The sequence below is a fragment of the Caretta caretta genome, chromosome 9 (genome assembly GCF_965140235.1).
Source record: "Caretta caretta isolate rCarCar2 chromosome 9, rCarCar1.hap1, whole genome shotgun sequence".
Taxonomy (NCBI): domain Eukaryota; kingdom Metazoa; phylum Chordata; order Testudines; family Cheloniidae; genus Caretta; species Caretta caretta.
The window spans coordinates 73,303,870-73,320,349 of record NC_134214.1 but is presented as its reverse complement, the minus strand read 5'-3'; the positions used below and the strand labels follow the sequence as shown (position 1 = coordinate 73,320,349).

General features: G+C 39.3%; 1 protein-coding gene across 4 annotated transcripts in view; it reads left to right on the top strand.

Moving 5' to 3' along the window:
- Nucleotides 1-16,480, top strand: part of DACH2 (dachshund family transcription factor 2) — a 465,751-nt gene that overhangs the window by 427,351 nt on the left and 21,920 nt on the right. For all 4 annotated transcript variants that reach the window (XM_048864443.2, XM_048864441.2, XM_048864445.2 and 1 more), the window contains 2 exons: nucleotides 14,752-14,897; nucleotides 15,502-15,649. In XM_048864443.2, the coding sequence (XP_048720400.1) occupies nucleotides 14,752-14,897; nucleotides 15,502-15,649 (294 nt within the window). The remainder of the gene's footprint in view (nucleotides 1-14,751; nucleotides 14,898-15,501; nucleotides 15,650-16,480) is intronic.

The window sequence follows — 16,480 nt, the reverse complement described above, 5'->3', positions numbered from 1 at the left end:
TAAGTGAGCTACAGCTCACTTCATCGGATGCATAGAATGGAACATATAGTAAGTATATATATACAGAAACAGAGAAGGTGGAAGTTACCATACAAACTGTGAGAGGCTAATTAGTTAAGATGAGCTATTATCAGCAGGAGAAAAAAACTTTTGTAGTGATAATCAAGATGGCCCATTTAGACAGTTGACAAGAAGGTGTGAGGATACTTAACTTAAGGAAATAGATTCAATATGTGTAATGACCCAGCCACTCCAAGTCTCTGTTCAAACCCAAGTTAATGGTATCCTGTTCTTTTTGTGGATACAGACCTACACGGCTGCTACTCTGAAATTCCAATGACATATTCAGATAAAAAGTTGTATACTTGCCATTCACTGTTGTGTACAGTGTTTACAATGCCCCGACCAGGGTGATGCCAGGAGGAAGTAGGTAGCCTCCTCCCTTCCCATGACTAAACCCATCGTGACTCTCTGTTTCACCTGTGGATATAACAGATAGAGGTCAAGATGTGTGTATCGGGGAGAGGGGGAGGTGTATCTTCTTCCTGCTCAGGTTTTTCTTTCTACTCTCCTTCCCTCACTATGGTCTCTGGTAGGTACTAGCCTTGTTGAAGAGCATGGAATGAGTTGGGAACCAGTAGCCTGAGCAGTTACCGGATTGTAAAGCAGTAAGGGTTGAACATTTGACTCTTGCTCACATTCACATTGGTTTTATTGATATACTGATCCCATTGACCACTAGGGTCAGGAAGGAATTTTCCATTTTGGCAGATTAGCTGAGAGATAGGAAGAGTTTGCCTTTCTCTGGAGTAGCACATGAGGATTGTTTGGTGAGAGAGTTCTGCCCTGACTTTGTTATAAACATAGGAAGCTCTTAGTAACTGCAAAAAGAAAAGGAGTACTTGTGGCACCTTAGAAACTGACAAATTAGTAACTGAAAATTAGTAACTGGAAGCTGTTGTAGTACTGACATATTTGAGCACACTAGTCATCCTGTTACTGAGATTTAATGTCAAAGCTTTAAGAAAAGGGCAGCCTTGTGGTAGGAGAGCCTATGGTTTAGAGTATTAATCCAAACTCAAGCATTGTGGACTGGAGGAGGGAGGAGCTCTCACCGTTCTGGAATAACAGCACCTCTGACCCCTTTGTGGGCTCCTTGAGAGCACTCTTCCCCCCACCCGTATTTCAGGCCTGGAGCTGTCACATTTCTCCAGGCAGGAACTTTCATTGCTCTCTTTCCAGATTGGGAATTAGGTGGTAAGTGCCTCCTCCAGCTCACGGTGATCACTTTAGCAAGTCTGAGTTTCACCCAGCAATTGTTGTCCTGCTGTCTCCATGGGCTGTGACAGGGTTAGCCAGTGACCAGCCACCCTTCACAAACCAAAGTATTTATTGAGAACAAAAGCATTACAGGGAAAACAAATCTTGAAGACAGTAACCCTATATGCATGCCTGTTTTACCAGCTGTCATCAGTCTTCCACATGGAAACCCTGGAAGGTTTCAACGTCCTTCAAACCCTTCCAGCAGGATTTGTTGCTCTTGGTTAAAGTCTCATGAATTCTTGGATCCAATGAGGATGACTCCTCCTCTATAGCAGGCTGCCCACTTTATACAATTCCTAGTCCTTTGTCTGCTGGACTCTTGAACCTGGTCAAAACCTGTATATGCAACTTCCCCCAGGAGTGGTACTTCTGCAAATTTGTTTACCTGTCTAGAGATTTGCAGTTATTTCCTCCTCATGATGTTAGTTACTGATAGCCCATTCATACTAAGTGACTTCTCATCAGTTATTGAATAGCTCCTCTTATTTCAAGAAAGAAGTTAACCCTTTGCCACCTTTATTACCTGGTGAGTAACAGTACAAAGTGAGAGGGAAACTGAATCACGCATATTTCTTTATAAAAATAAATTGGAAATTTCACAGTTCTCCACTGTGATTAAAGCATAATTGTGATCAGGCGCTAGCATAAGTCATCCACCATAGGTGAACAAGAGCCTCCTCCGAGGAAAAAGGCCAGGTTGGATACTTACAATGTTAGGGTCCAGATAGGGTGACCAGATGTTCCGTTTTTAAAGGGACAGTCCTTTTTTTTGGGACTTTTTTGTATATAGGTGCCTATTACCCCCCACCCATTGTCCCGTTTTTTCACAGTTGTTATCTTGTAGCCCTAGGTCCGGATGACTAGATTCCCATAGGACTTAGTAGTCTACAGAAGATAAAAAGCCTGTAGGGATTGAGGAGCTGGTAGGTAATTTAAGTTTTACTCTGAAGTTTAATAAAATGTAAACTTTAAATAAGGTTGCAGCCTGAGGCCTTTCTATGTCAGGCATGCTACTGGTAGTGTTCATGATATAGCATCTCTACTTTACCTATTAAATTAAAGATGATAGCAGATAAACTCAGAAGGAAATAATGCCTCATGTTTCATGTCTGTGAGTGTATGTAAAATCAATGCATGACTAAGATAGAGTATATTAAAATGCTGGAATATATGAACAGAATGCTATTCTCCTTTTTGGCCATGTTTAGAATTCCTTCCCTGCGTTACAGCAAGGAAACTGTGGAAAGATCATTCTTATTGTGTATACATACACTTCTAAATAATGCCAAAAATAGAGTCCAAATCATATTGTAAAGGATTTTCTAGTAATCACTTTTGAGACTTGCTTGATTTTAAAAATGTAATAATCATGCTAGGGAATTTCCCCCTATTTCCACTAATAATTATTTCCTGATTAAAAATGTCCTGGCCTGACAGCACCAGGGAAATTAATAGGAGAAGCTCTCTATGAGTTTTAGAAGATAAGCAAAGACATATTCCATCTCTTAAAATTATTTAAGCAGGTGCTGTGGGAAGCCATTGCTTTTATAAGGCTCTTCAGATGTTTACAGCAAAACATTTTTTCCCAGTGATTGAATTTTTCAAAGTACTAAAATACCACAGAGAAATATGTTTCCCACCAGTTTTATGGCTCCCTGGATGCATTCTCTACAAACCTTCTATCTGCTTGGACACAAACACTCTATTGCAAAAAGATATCTTGCTATTTTAACAGGCTATACTGCTTTGAAAGGATACAGTTGCAGCACCAATGGGAATGTCAGTACCCTAAGAATAATACTGCTTTAAGGGTACTATTTTATTAAAGCAGACCTGAGTAATTTGTTCCTGACTGTTATACACCCCTATTTTATTAAGGGTACTTTACATCAGTGGAGGAGATTACTACCACTCTTATTTTCTCCACTGCTTGGCTTTAATGTATGGTGTGGGATATAATATTTATGAAGCCTAAGCAGCGGAGGACATAATAGCAGAATTGTTCTTTATAACCTATTTCATACAGTTGTAAAATAAACCTTAATACAACAGAAATAATTACCCAGGAGTAGGAAATACAGTCTTCAGACTGCTTCAGATATTTTGAAGGATTCTGAAAGTTTAACTGCTGTTGATGCACCTACATTAAAAATAGAACTTAACAATAATAATAATAATAATAATAATTAATAATGATAGTAGTAGGGCACCATTTTAAGAGATGTGAGATATCAAGTGTGTTATCATAAACTATCTAATGTAAAGTGTTTATATATGAAACAAATCTATCGCAAAATAATGCTTGCACTTGTTACCTAGAAAGGAATTTTTTTGTGAGGCTTGTAATTACTAATTATTATTTATATTCTGGTTGCACCTAGAGGTGCCAACTGGTGGTTATCTTGCTAACACTGCTGTAAAAATAGCTGTGTAGACAGTACTTTAAAGTTGCAACTTGGGCTGGAGCTTGGGCTCCAAAGTCCACCCACTCCCCATGCTTCAGAGCTCTACCTGTGAGTTTCACTGACTTGAGTCTGTCAGCCTGGGCTGTGTAGACATATCCAGTCTCCATGTTTTGATGTCAAGGAATGATGATGTTCCTTATCATTCTTTTCTACAAGAATAATATCACAGCCTGTTAGATTTCCCTGTGGCAGATCTGATTACTTCTGAACCCTGGAAGATACCAAGTGTCTTGATTCCAGTCTGTTTTGAACAGAGATTAGTAGCATAGACTTCACAGGAACCAATGAAGGACTGTTTTCAGCACACAACCACACGCGCATACAAAGCTGGGATTTGTATGGACACTTGGCTAGGTAGACAACTTGTGATGCAGTTATTTAGCTAGTTTTGTGTCCAAATCCCCAACGCTTCAGATGAAACTGTGTGGGTGCCAAGTAGGAGTGTAAACATGTATGCAATGTTGGGTTAAAATTAGGCCCTGGATGTCATGGGGATCAGGAAGGATCTATACACTAGATTTGCTTTTGTAAATAAGAAAAATATTTAAATTTTCCCAACTTGATTTTTAGTTTTAAATTATTGAAGTTTTGTTACTCTTGAAAGGTTAGCGCTGCATTATCTAAAATATTGCAGCCTTGCTTCTGTTTGGTAACATTGTTGCCATAGATACTATGGAAGAAAGGGCTAAAGAGAAAGAATATGGTGGCAAAATGGAAAACCTTTACAAAAATATGTTGTTTATATGTGGTAAACAGCCAAATTATTATTACGGTGAATGAGATGTTAATGAATAGCCAGATCACTGCCTCTTTTGGTTCAGGGTCGAGAAAGGGAATTGCTTTAAATTTTATCCCCTGACGTTTTCTTAGAACCTTCTGATTACATCACAGCAGGCAACTCCTCTGAAAGAAAGAATTCAAAGTCTAAAACCTTATGTCCCCTGGATACCTCTTGGTCTGCTTTGGTTCCCTGTCAGCATGGCTCCTGGTATGGCTTCCGCCGCTGGGTGTAGCCCCTAGAATATCTCTTAAAGGCATGGGGGGACGGTTTCCTCCACTAAGGAGCTAATATAGCTTTGCACTATATTAATTTCTGAGCAGATTTTCCAATAGGGTTGAGGGAACGATGCATGTAGTTCCCCATCCTCCCTGATCTTTACCGCCTGTTGTACTACTCCCCTCTGTGTATAGATAGGGCCTGAAGTTATTATACTAATTATGTAAACTGACGTTCTTACAGTATGTGAGAGGACAGGGCAGTGAGCAAAGAGAGGCACTTAAAAACACCTACAGTATGATAACAAGTGGTAGAGTAATTGCTGAAAAAGAAGTCTTTTCTGCCATGCCTTCCCTTAAACATCTGTTGCTCCATATGGAGTCATAAATATTTGCAACAAAATAGTTGAAGAAATAATCTCAACATTAATAGAAAAAGGCTGAATCTGCCAAGAAAATTTTAAGTTTTTTTTTTTTTCTTGGCAAGTTTTACTCACCCAACCTCATCTAAGAGTTTAAATCTCAGTGGAAGAATAGTCTGACAGGAGTGAAACCTAAACCTTACCATGAGAAGCACATGTCAATTTGAATAGGAAAGAGTTAATACAGAAAGATTTTGTAGGCACCATAGTTTTTTTTTCCCCTCTTGCTTTGCATCCCGCTGATCCACAATGGGGAGATCATTGGAAAGCTTTGTATTAAAAGTGTTCTTGGCTTTTACAGCATAATTCAAATCCTTGCTTTTGTAGTTGGTCACTAGAAATAATAATTGTATATTTGTGTGGGGGAGTGGCAAGGTTAATATTACTAGCGGGTGCCTGTTATTTTAATAAAGCTTCAGAAAGTTGTCATTTGGCAAATAAAATTTGATAGTACTTGAGTTTTCAACCTGCTTTGTAAAGGTCCATTAAGGTAACATCAGTTCAAAACTCAGCATCCAAATTACAAAAGCTGCATAACTCCTATTAGAACCTAAATATGAAAGTAAATAGTCGGATATTATTTAATATATTGTTTGGTAAGTATTTTATAGGAAGTGGCTATTGTATGAGTAGAATTTGTTTGTACTTAGGAGTTTTGTTAAAGAACAGGACCATACCCAGGTGGTGATGGGATTTTTTTGAAGTTTATTTTTATTAAACCCTGCATGTCGAGTTTTACACTCAAGCTATTTGTAAGCACCTCGCAAGACCATTTCCCAGGCTTGACACCACCAAACAGTATGCATTGTTCCTCAGTTTCTTATTCAATATTGCAAAATAAATATCATCTAACTTTGATTCTTTCCTTGTTAAGCTTTAAATTAATAACCCCCCCGCATTTTTACTGTAAGTGCCAAGTATATTTTAAATATGTGCAACATAAATAGGTATAATGTTCAGTGTCACTAATGAGAGCCCATTGATGTAAATGTCAAATCTGTATAATTATCCATGTGTCCCTGGTTAAAGAGTGTACAGCTAAAGACAAATTGCAAATTGTTATTTCAACCTATTCTAGTCAAGTTTTCCATTCCAGGGCTATCTCTGACTCGTATTTCCATTGAAATACTTCCTAAGTGCCTACTTTATAAAATCCTCCTGGTAAATGTACCCTCATAACTCCTGAAAACAGCTCTATAGAAAGGGCAGTATATGCATTGCTTACACTATTTTCTCTCTTTTATTTACTACTGCAAATAGTCTGCTTTTCTTAAGCCTTCAGATTGCTTCAAGTGTTATAGAAGTGATCTACGTTTTCCCCTGGATGTGCTGAAAACAATTACAAGGTTTTATTCAACACTTCTTCAAAACAAAATAAATTGATTTTTTAGAGTGAGTGGATGAAAAGCACAAGAGAACTGAATAAGGTGATGTGGAGGATAGCTGGCTTTACTGTTTTATGCTAGCTTCCAAAGCTTTTAGGGCAACCTGAAAATTCACACATAATGGTTAAGTTTTATGGTTAAAGTGGGGGGGGGGGGTTTATTGTAAAGTGCACTAGTGAAAAACACTATTGTGACATAAAGTGATATAGAGCCCTTTTTTAAATGGACCCAAGTTTGATTTAAAGCTGGTGTACTGGAATAATCAGCTGCACCCCAATTGCCCTCATTGAGCTTCTGCATTCAGGGAGTGTAATAAAGAAAAAAAAAGAGGAGTTACTTTAAATTTGGCACCTGAATCACATGCTTAAAGCAGTAAATTTCTCTGACTTGTGCCAGGTTAGGAGGCGGCATCACTTTTCTCATTAATGAAAAGAACTGCTCACCTCCTGGCAGAGAAGCAATGAGGGTTTGCAGAGCGGTTAAGTCATTGCAGACAGATAACTGTCTTTGCAGACTTCATATATATTCCATGCGTGTTTGAAATAAACACACCTTCTTTACTATCTGTTCCACAGTGGAAACGGATCCCATGGCTTACTAAGGACACATTGGAGCTGCCAAGATTAAAAAAAAAAATCAAACAAAATCTTCATTTTGATAAACAGCCCTGCATGAGTTTGAGGGCCTGAGCCTACACGAGGATCCACAGGCGTCAACCCTCAGCTTGATGAGAATCCGACTAAAATAAATTATCAAGAGTTCCACTGACTTTGAGGCATAAGTATCCTTGTGGGTGCACCCCTTTGGAGGATCAGGGCCTAAATCTGAGTACAGGGAGACTAGATATTTTTGACACAGTAGTACTAGTCAGCCGTGTCCATTGACTTCAGTTAGAGTTGTAGATGTCCAGTTCTTCTAAAAGGTAGGTGCACAGCAGAGCTCTTCTTGACCTGCTGCTCACAAACCGGGAAGAATTAGTAGGGGAAGCAAAAGTGGATGGGAACCTGGGAGGCAGTGACCATGAAATGGTCGAGTTCAGGATCCTAACCCAAGGAAGAAGGGAGAGCAGCAGAATACAGACCCTGGACTTCAGAAAAGCAGACTTTGACTCCCTCAGGGAAATGATGGGCAAGATCCCCTGGGAGAATAACATGAGGGGGAAAGGAGTCCAGGAGAGCGGGCTGTATTTTAAAGAATCCTTATTGAGATTACAGGGACAAACCATCCCGATGTGTAGAAAGAATAGTAAATATGGCAGGCGACCAGCTTGGCTTAACAGTGAAATCCTTGCTGCTCTTAAATTCAAAAAAGAAGCTTCCAAGAAGTGGAAGATTGGACAAATGACCAGGGATGAGTATAAAAATATTGCTTGGGCTTGCAGGAGTGAAATCAGGAAGGCCAAATCACACCTGGAGTTGCAGCTAGCAAGAGATGTTAAGAGTAACAAGAAGGGTTTCTTCAGGTATGTTAGCAACTAGAAGAAAGTCAAGGAAAGTGTGGGCCCCTTACTGAATGAGGAAGGCAACCTCATGACAGAGGATGTGGAAAAAGCTAATGTACTCAATGCTTTTTTTGCCTCTGTCTTCACGACCAAGGTCAGCTCCCAGACTACTGCACTGGGCAGCATAGCATGGGGAGGAGGTGACCAGCCCTCTGTGGAGAAAGAAGTGGTTCGGGACTATTTAGAAAAGCTGGACGAGCACAAGTCCATGGGGCCGGATGCGTTGCATCCGAGAGTGCTAAAGGAGTTGGCAGATGTGATTGCAGAGCCATTGGCCATTATCTTTGAAAACTCATGGCGATCGGGGGAGGTCCCAGATGACTGGAAAAAGGCTAATGTAGTGTCCATCTTTAAAAAAGGGAAGGAGGAGGATCCTGGGAACTACAGGCCAGTCAGCCTCACCTCAGTCCCTGGAAAATCATGGAGCAGGTCCTCAAGGAATCAATTCTGAAGCACTTAGAGGAGAGGAAAGTGATCAGGAACAGTCAGCATGGATTCACCAAGGGCAAGTCATGCCTGACTAATCTAATTGCCTTCTATGAGGAGATAACTGGCTCTGTGGATGAAGGGAATGCAGTGGACGTGTTGTTCCTTGACTTTAGCAAAGCTTTTGACACGGTCTCCCACAGTATTCTTGCCAGCAAGTTAAAGAAGTATGGGCTGGATGAATGGACTATAAGATGGATAGAAAGCTGGCTAGATTGTCGGGCTCAATGGTTAGTGATCAATGGCTCCATGTCTAGTTGGCAGCCGGTGTCAAGTGGAGTGCCCCAGGGGTTGGTTCTGGGGCCGTTTTTTTCAATATCTTCATAAATGATCTGGAGGATGGTGTGGATTACACCCTCAGCAAGTTTGCAGATGACACTAAACTGGAAGGAGTGGTAGATACGCTGGAGGGTAGGAATAGGATACAGAGGGACCTAGACAAATTGGAGGATTGGGCCAAAAGAAATCTGATGAGGTTCAACAAGGACAAGTGCAGAGTCCTGCACTTAGGACGGAAGAATCCCATGCACCGCTACAGACTAGGGACCGAATGGCTCGGCAGCAGTTCTGCAGAAAAGGACCTAGGGGTTACAGTGGACAAGAAGTTGGATATGAGTCAACAGTGTGCCCTTGTTGCCAAGAAGGCCAATGGCATTTTGGGATGTATAAGTAGGGGCATTGCTAGCAGATCGAGGGACGTGATTGTTCCCCTCTATTCGACATTGGTGAGGCCTCATCTGGAGTACTGTGTCCAGTTTTGGGCCCCACACTACAAGAAGGATGTGGAAAAATTAGAACGAGTCCAGCGGAGGGCAACAAAAATGATTAGGGGACTGGAACACATGACTTATGAGGAGAGGCTGAGGGAACTGGGGATGTTTAGTCTTCAGAAGAGAAGAATGAGGGGGGATTTTATAGCTGCTTTTAACTACCTGAAAGGGGGTTCCAAAGAGGATGGCTCTAGACTGTTCTCAGTGTTAGCAGACGACAGAACAAGGAGTAATGGTCTCAAGTTGCAGTGGGGGAGATTTAGGTTGGATATTAGGAAAAACTTTTTCACTACGAGGGTGGTGAAACACTGGAATGCGTTACCGAGGGAGGTGGTGGAATCTCCTTCCCTAGAAGTTTTTAAGGTCAGGCTTGACAAAGCCCTGGCTGGGATGATTTAGTCGGGGATCGGTCCTGCTTTGAACAAGGGGTTGGACTAGATGACCTCCTGAGGTCCTTTCCAACCCTGATATTCTATGATTCCTGTGTTTTACACCTCCTACTGTATACAACTGCAGGCATCTTTTCTTAAATAGGTACAGGAGAGAATACACTGCTGCAGAATATTTTTCTTTTAATGAAACATATGGGACCTGACCCTAAAATAGGGAGCAATTTGATTTAAAAAAAATGTTGAAAGGGAACAATGTTTTCAGTAGTGGACATTTTAATGTATCCCAGTAAGTCAGTGCAGAAGGAAAATAAGTATTTGTAACTATATCTTCAATCCCGTCCCCCATTCAAAGAACACCACAACTGTCTACAGCTTTCTTGTAAGGATGTAGGTTTCCACCACTTCATCACTTGGAGAAAAAATATACAAAGAGTTATCACTATCATGATTATTCTTAATTTCTTCTTGACAACCTTTGAGAAGTCTTTGTCCATCACAAGCAGGGCACATTGCCTACATAGCGTTATTAATAAAGACCAGAAATTGAAGTAATACGCAGCAAGAGAAAAAGAGACTGGTATGGTTACAAACGCTAGGGACTAAAACTTATGTCTAGGAAGTTATATCTTTGCTACAACAGTTTCTCACTTAAGCTAGTTACCAGCTGCTCCTTCCTTTCAGGCCAAGAGGCTCCAACTTTCACAGACTCATAAGGTGCTGCGCCCTACATGGTGGTTAATTAAAAAAAGGCTTTTTTTCCTCCCCTTATGTTACCCACACTCCATTGTCTCCACCGTGAGAGCCAGGAAGGTATCCTGAGGTGCAGACTATGTCCCCTGGCATGTTTACTAAGTTGTTTCCTCCGCTTGTTTGCTTGATGATATTGGTTACCTTATATGTATGTAAATATACATTCATTGTCCTCTGTCTGTAATCAAGCTGGTCAGACTGGAAATCCACATTGCTTTGTCAGGCTTCCTGCATGCTCTGCCTCCCAAACACAGGGTTTTTTAAGACCACATTTACAGCACACACATATTAAAAAAAAAAAACCCTCTCACTCGACTACCCATACATACATCACACAATGATTTGTCTGCCCCAGTGTGTCACCAGTTTATGTATGATCCCTTATATGGCTGCTTTTAGATAAATATTATGACAACTGTGTGTTGTGTGTGTCAGACCTGATATGAGTTAATGTATGGTGGGCCGTCTGCCACTTGGCATCAAGGGGGTGCTTATGGTCACACATAGTCTTCTGGGCTAATGCAGCTGCGTCAGCCCCAATGTTGCTGGTAGAGTGTCTCAACTTATTACATTTGTGCTAGTTCTGACAACCTAGGGCTAAGCCCTACACAAGTAATTTTTTTTACCCTGCCTCCCCAACCCAGACCCACGTTTGTCGCCTCACCTCAATTGTAAACCCTTTGAGGCTCTCACTGTAGCTGCTTGGCTTGAGGAGATAGAGTAACAAAATTAATCAGATGTGTGTAGACATTAGCCAATAAGAAGCAACGGGTGCCAGCTTGGTGGGCTCATAAATAATGTTTTAGGATGTGAATGGAAGGGAACGAGATTGTTTTCATACTCGTGGTCTATCAAGTGTGTGAGGTGCATATCACACAGAGTTAAAAGAATGTGCTTAACTAGCAGGTTTCTTCTTTAATAAAAATACTGACTAGCCTATTGGTAGTGCACTGCACTGTCAGGTTGGAGACTGGTTACATAGCATTTATTTCCAGTCCTGATTTTTAGTCCATAGGCTGGAGTTTCACTTTGCAATGAGGACTGGGCAAGAGGCTGGTGAGTCAGAAGATGAACTACAGTGGTCTGTTGGATCTACAGAAAATTTTTTAGCCATCTAAAATGTAATTTTCAGGAGTAGCATTCAATTCATTCTTGGTATTTACTGTATATTTCTTTTCTGCAAATATAATTCTTGCCCTCCTTTATGTCTCGTCAGCACAGCCCCAAGCTAGAAATTAAAATAAAAAGACTTGCCCTCTAAATGGACTCCTGAATGCTATTACAAAGTGTGCCAGGTTTAACAAACAGGCTCAATAAAAGCAGGCTTCACTTTGCCTCAATAAATGGAAAGGTTTTGTGTCCTTGGTTAGATAGTAGTGTACCCAGCTGTATTTCTTGTTTATTCTATTGTTTTATATGTATGAATGCTGCTTTTAATATGTACAGTTCTAGTGGGCTTTAAATTCAAAATGTTTCAGTCAAAACCTTTTCTCCTTTTACTATAAAAATATGTACTTATTTAACCCACAAAATATGCTTCCAGCACTTGCCCACTTTTTAATTACTTTGTCAATTAGGATTTCCCAAGCCTCGCTAATAAATTTCTGCCTTTGTGTGCACTTATTCAGGCTGTGCACAAAATGTAGACACCATTCAGATGTGAAGACCTATTACAAGATTGAAATAGATTTCTAATGCATTTATCATTCATCTTTGCAGCGTGTGATTTCAATCAGAAAAAAATGATGAATGGTTTGACAGTTTCCACCCATATACGCTAAAACATAATATGCTTCTACTAGTTTTCAGCTATTACAGACTTTAACATGCAATGTGACCTTGGTCTGCAAAGCATGTTTGGTTAGCACAAAAACTTAATCATAAGGAGTCATAAGTAGAATCCTTCTTCTTTACTGCCCTTTTTCTGGGACTAGGAAATTTATTGCTTGTGGGACAGGTAGGATATGAACAATGGGCCAAATAGAGTCCAGGGTTATCTCATCTGTGTGAAAACTGCTGCTGAAAATCGATGTGACCTCTGCTACACTGTCATCCCAATTCCCACCCTCTGTGTCCTATTTGTCTTTTGGCAGAAGCTTAGATCTGTGTGCTGTCTCTATGTGTCTCTCTTGGGCCAGATTATCAAAATGAATCATTGCCTGCATACCTCTTATATTTCTATTTATTTTCCTGGTGTTGACTAGGTCTGATGAAATATGATTCTTTTTGCATTTGATCCTCACTGCAGCAAGCAGCACCTAATTTAGCTGTGTCTATCTCTTTAAAGAAGAGTAATACTATTTTGAAACTTCAATCTACTGTATAGCAACATTACAAACCATAGACCATGAAACCTGTCTTCACAGTCAATAGTAATTTTCCTTTCAGCCAATTTAATAGTATTACTTTCATCTCCAAGTAGGAGAGATTTCTAGATATTTTAAAGCTGTTACAGTTTTCTGTTATGCATACTTTATGTATTGCTCTCCTTTTGAGATGCCACTTTTGTTTAGTCTGCCTTAACTCTGTACAATAAACGTCATTTCTGTGTTATATCATATGCAACAGCTAATCAATTAATTTTAAGATTTCTACTTCTTATATAAAATATTTAAACAGGAGAAACGGTATATAGTCTTTGAATCAGTAAGAACGCAGTGGTCTGAATATGTAACCACAGTTGTTTAAAAATAGATAATTTATATGACACAAATCCAGCTTCTACAAAGATGTGAATATGTTGTAGGCTTTTGTTATTATTAATACTTGAGGCATCGTTGTGAAGATGTTCCATTTAATGCTCTCACACAGTGAAGACAAAATACTCCCTAACATAGATTTCAGCAAATACAGGAAGACTCCTAGCACTGCTGGGTTAGTTGTCAGCAAATGTATTTCAGAAACGTAACACGTTAGCTTGTTCAAGAGATGCCTAAGGAATTTGTTTTTCAAGCTATATAATATTACCAATGTAAAGACCTGCAGGTTAATTTCTGTCATAGTATTTGTAACCAACGTACTGATTCCCTCTGGATTTTTTTTTTAAATGGTGGGGGGAAAGCCCTGTAAATGTGATCTGATCTAATTGTAAATCTTAGAATTAATATGACCAAGGCACTTGACAAATTAAACTATCAGGATTGGTTGTGCAATTGCCTTTAGAAAACACATGCATCATGAATTTATGATCAATATATTAGTTTCAAGCTTTATAAAAAGCAATTGCTGTGAAGATGTTCTTATAACTTCTGCAACTGCCAAAGGAATTAAAGGGATATTTCATGGATTCCACAGGAACACTACAGAGATATATTTCTAGATATTGCAGATTCAAAGAACATACAACACAACACCTGATGTAAAATAACTGACTGAAGACTTTTGTTCCATAGGTTTCAGCAGTAAGTTTGATACTTAAAGCTAGTATGTGTAGAGGAGGGTTTAAAAAGAGGTAATATGTCACATATTGCTCTGGAACAGGGGTTTTCAAATGTTATTCATTTGTGGATTCCTAAAAATTTTTGAATGGCGGTGCAGATCCCTTTGGAAATCTTAGACATAGGCTGTGAACCGTGAGAGGTCTGCAGACCACAGGTTGAAAACTATTGCTCTGCAATATTCATTAGTGACAGTGTTAATTCATAAAAAAAAAAAAAAAGTTTTGGGCTCAGACAGATTGGTGAAAAATATTTTTAAATGATGTTGCTTCTCTGGAGATTAACTTTTTACATCATGGAGGGGCAATGTAGGAAAATCTGCACTGACATTTCACCTACAACTGAGACTCAGTGTCATCCAGGCAAGAGGGAATAACTGAGTTGATTATACTGTTGACTCTGGGAGGAGAAAATTAAAGGGAGGGAGAAATGATAAATTCCCTGACTATAGAGGATTTCTTTGGTTGTAACAGAAAAACCCTACTTTTCATTGTTCTCTGATAAACCGTTCAGATCTAGTGACCTGAGTAACAGAGCTATAATTCTGTGATATACTGACATCTGGGGTATAACAATATTTGTGCACCTCCTCCAGGCTGCTCAGCATGATTTTTCTTTAACTTGTTCTATTTTTCAGCCTTACCATAATCACAATCCTTGTTGCCGTAAGACAAACAATGCCAATTTTGCTATAATAGTTATGAGTTGATTTCAAGGTGAATTAAGTCCTGGCCTTTAAACATTTCAGTCACCTGCCTGTATAAGAAGGTTGCCATTGCCAATATATTAACTTTCTGATGTTGCTTTCTAATATGTCTTTACAGAAGAGGTCCAAATTGCTATTCCAGTAATGAAACCAACCTTAGATAAAGTCCAACTGGCTGGACAGACCTTGCCTCCTGGATTCCCTGCACCATTTCTTTTTGCTGACGGTTTATCATCAGTAGAAACTCTATTAACCAACATTCAGGTAAATTATCGGGACCAGAGATACATAATGATAAATTAACTCATAAAGAATGACTATGCAGCATTCCCATTTATTTAGTAATTCATACATTCTACAAAATCATATTCCTATGGATTCAGAATAATCTGTAAAATCAGATCTATTTTAATGAGATTTTTTTGAAGCAAACCGAAGAATGCTAACTACACTTGATAGTTTGTTTAAAATGCAGTGCAAGAGTTAAACTTTTCAGAACAGCAGTAATATGTCTCTCTTCGGGTTTTTTCCCCCCAGAACATGCGTATACATATATGCAATTTCTCTATGTTTGTGTTTCTTGAGTCCTCATATGTCTTCTACTTAAGTTTCATTTTCGTGTGATAAAAAACCTCAATGGGATCAATTTGGAAAAGCTATTTTGAATGAGTCCACACCCCAAAGTTTCTCATAGAATTAGAATATGATATAGCTGCCTAATCTCCTCAGTTGTGTGCAAAAGTATACAAGTTTCCTGTCATAATTTTTTCTATTCTCTCACACGGATAGGATCAAATGATGATGTTTTATGCTACCATTGAGATTAAATGTCATTTTTCACAAGGCTGATGTATGTGTGTGCTTTTAGGGTCTACTGAAAGTAGCTGTGGACAATGCACGAGTCCAGGAAAAACAGATACAACAGGAAAAGAAAGAGTTAAAGATGGAGCTTTGTAGAGAGAGAGAACTGAGAGAGAGCTTAGAAAGGCAACTTACAGCTGAGCTGCAAAGCAGAGGTAAGTGAATGAAGAATGGACTTTAGATATGTTTTGCCTGCTCTGAGCAGCTGGTGACTTGGGCTTAGCTAGCAATCATAGATGAGCATAATGCAGGAGTGGACAAACACTGTTAAAGAAAGATTTAAGTGTTTATGTAAAACAAGTTTTTTTTCAGGCAGATAGGAAAAAACTGACTGTAGGACTGTTTCCTAGAGGATAACTGGCCACAAAATATTTTGGCAGCTCCCCTAGTTGAGAGCTGATTCAGTTCCATGGCTTTCACATTTATTATTACCAGTCCATCTGTGGGTTCTTAACTTGAATTCTTGATTTGGCAGCTTTAATTTATTCTGTGTTTCCAGCTATTATCTTCACCAGTGAGGAGCAGTCTTATTTTGCGAAAGAGTCACAAGGAAAGTACATTTCTAAAATGTGTTTACACTAGAATTTCTTTCATCATCTTCTCTCTGAGCTAGCCCATCCTTTTGGGGATAATTATTACACTAACAGGGAGGCTAGTCAGTTAGCTTCATTTGCAGATGACTCCAGTGCCACACCATGGATCAGTTGGGAGGAGAAAATGCTTATCCAAAACTGTCTTTTCCTGAGATCAGAAGCAAATAACCTTACTAATTCTCCTGTCATACCATGGAGGGAAACATGATATAGCTCTTAAACTGGGTCTTGTAAGGGGGTAACATGAATCATAATCACAACAGCAGATCGTGTTAGTTTTATAGTATGGCGTCTTAAGTGTAACATTTTTCACTGTGGTATTGCAAAGAGAGCAGACTTGTCCGAAGTTCAGCATCTACATTAAAGGGCAATATGAAATGAGTAGAAGTTATA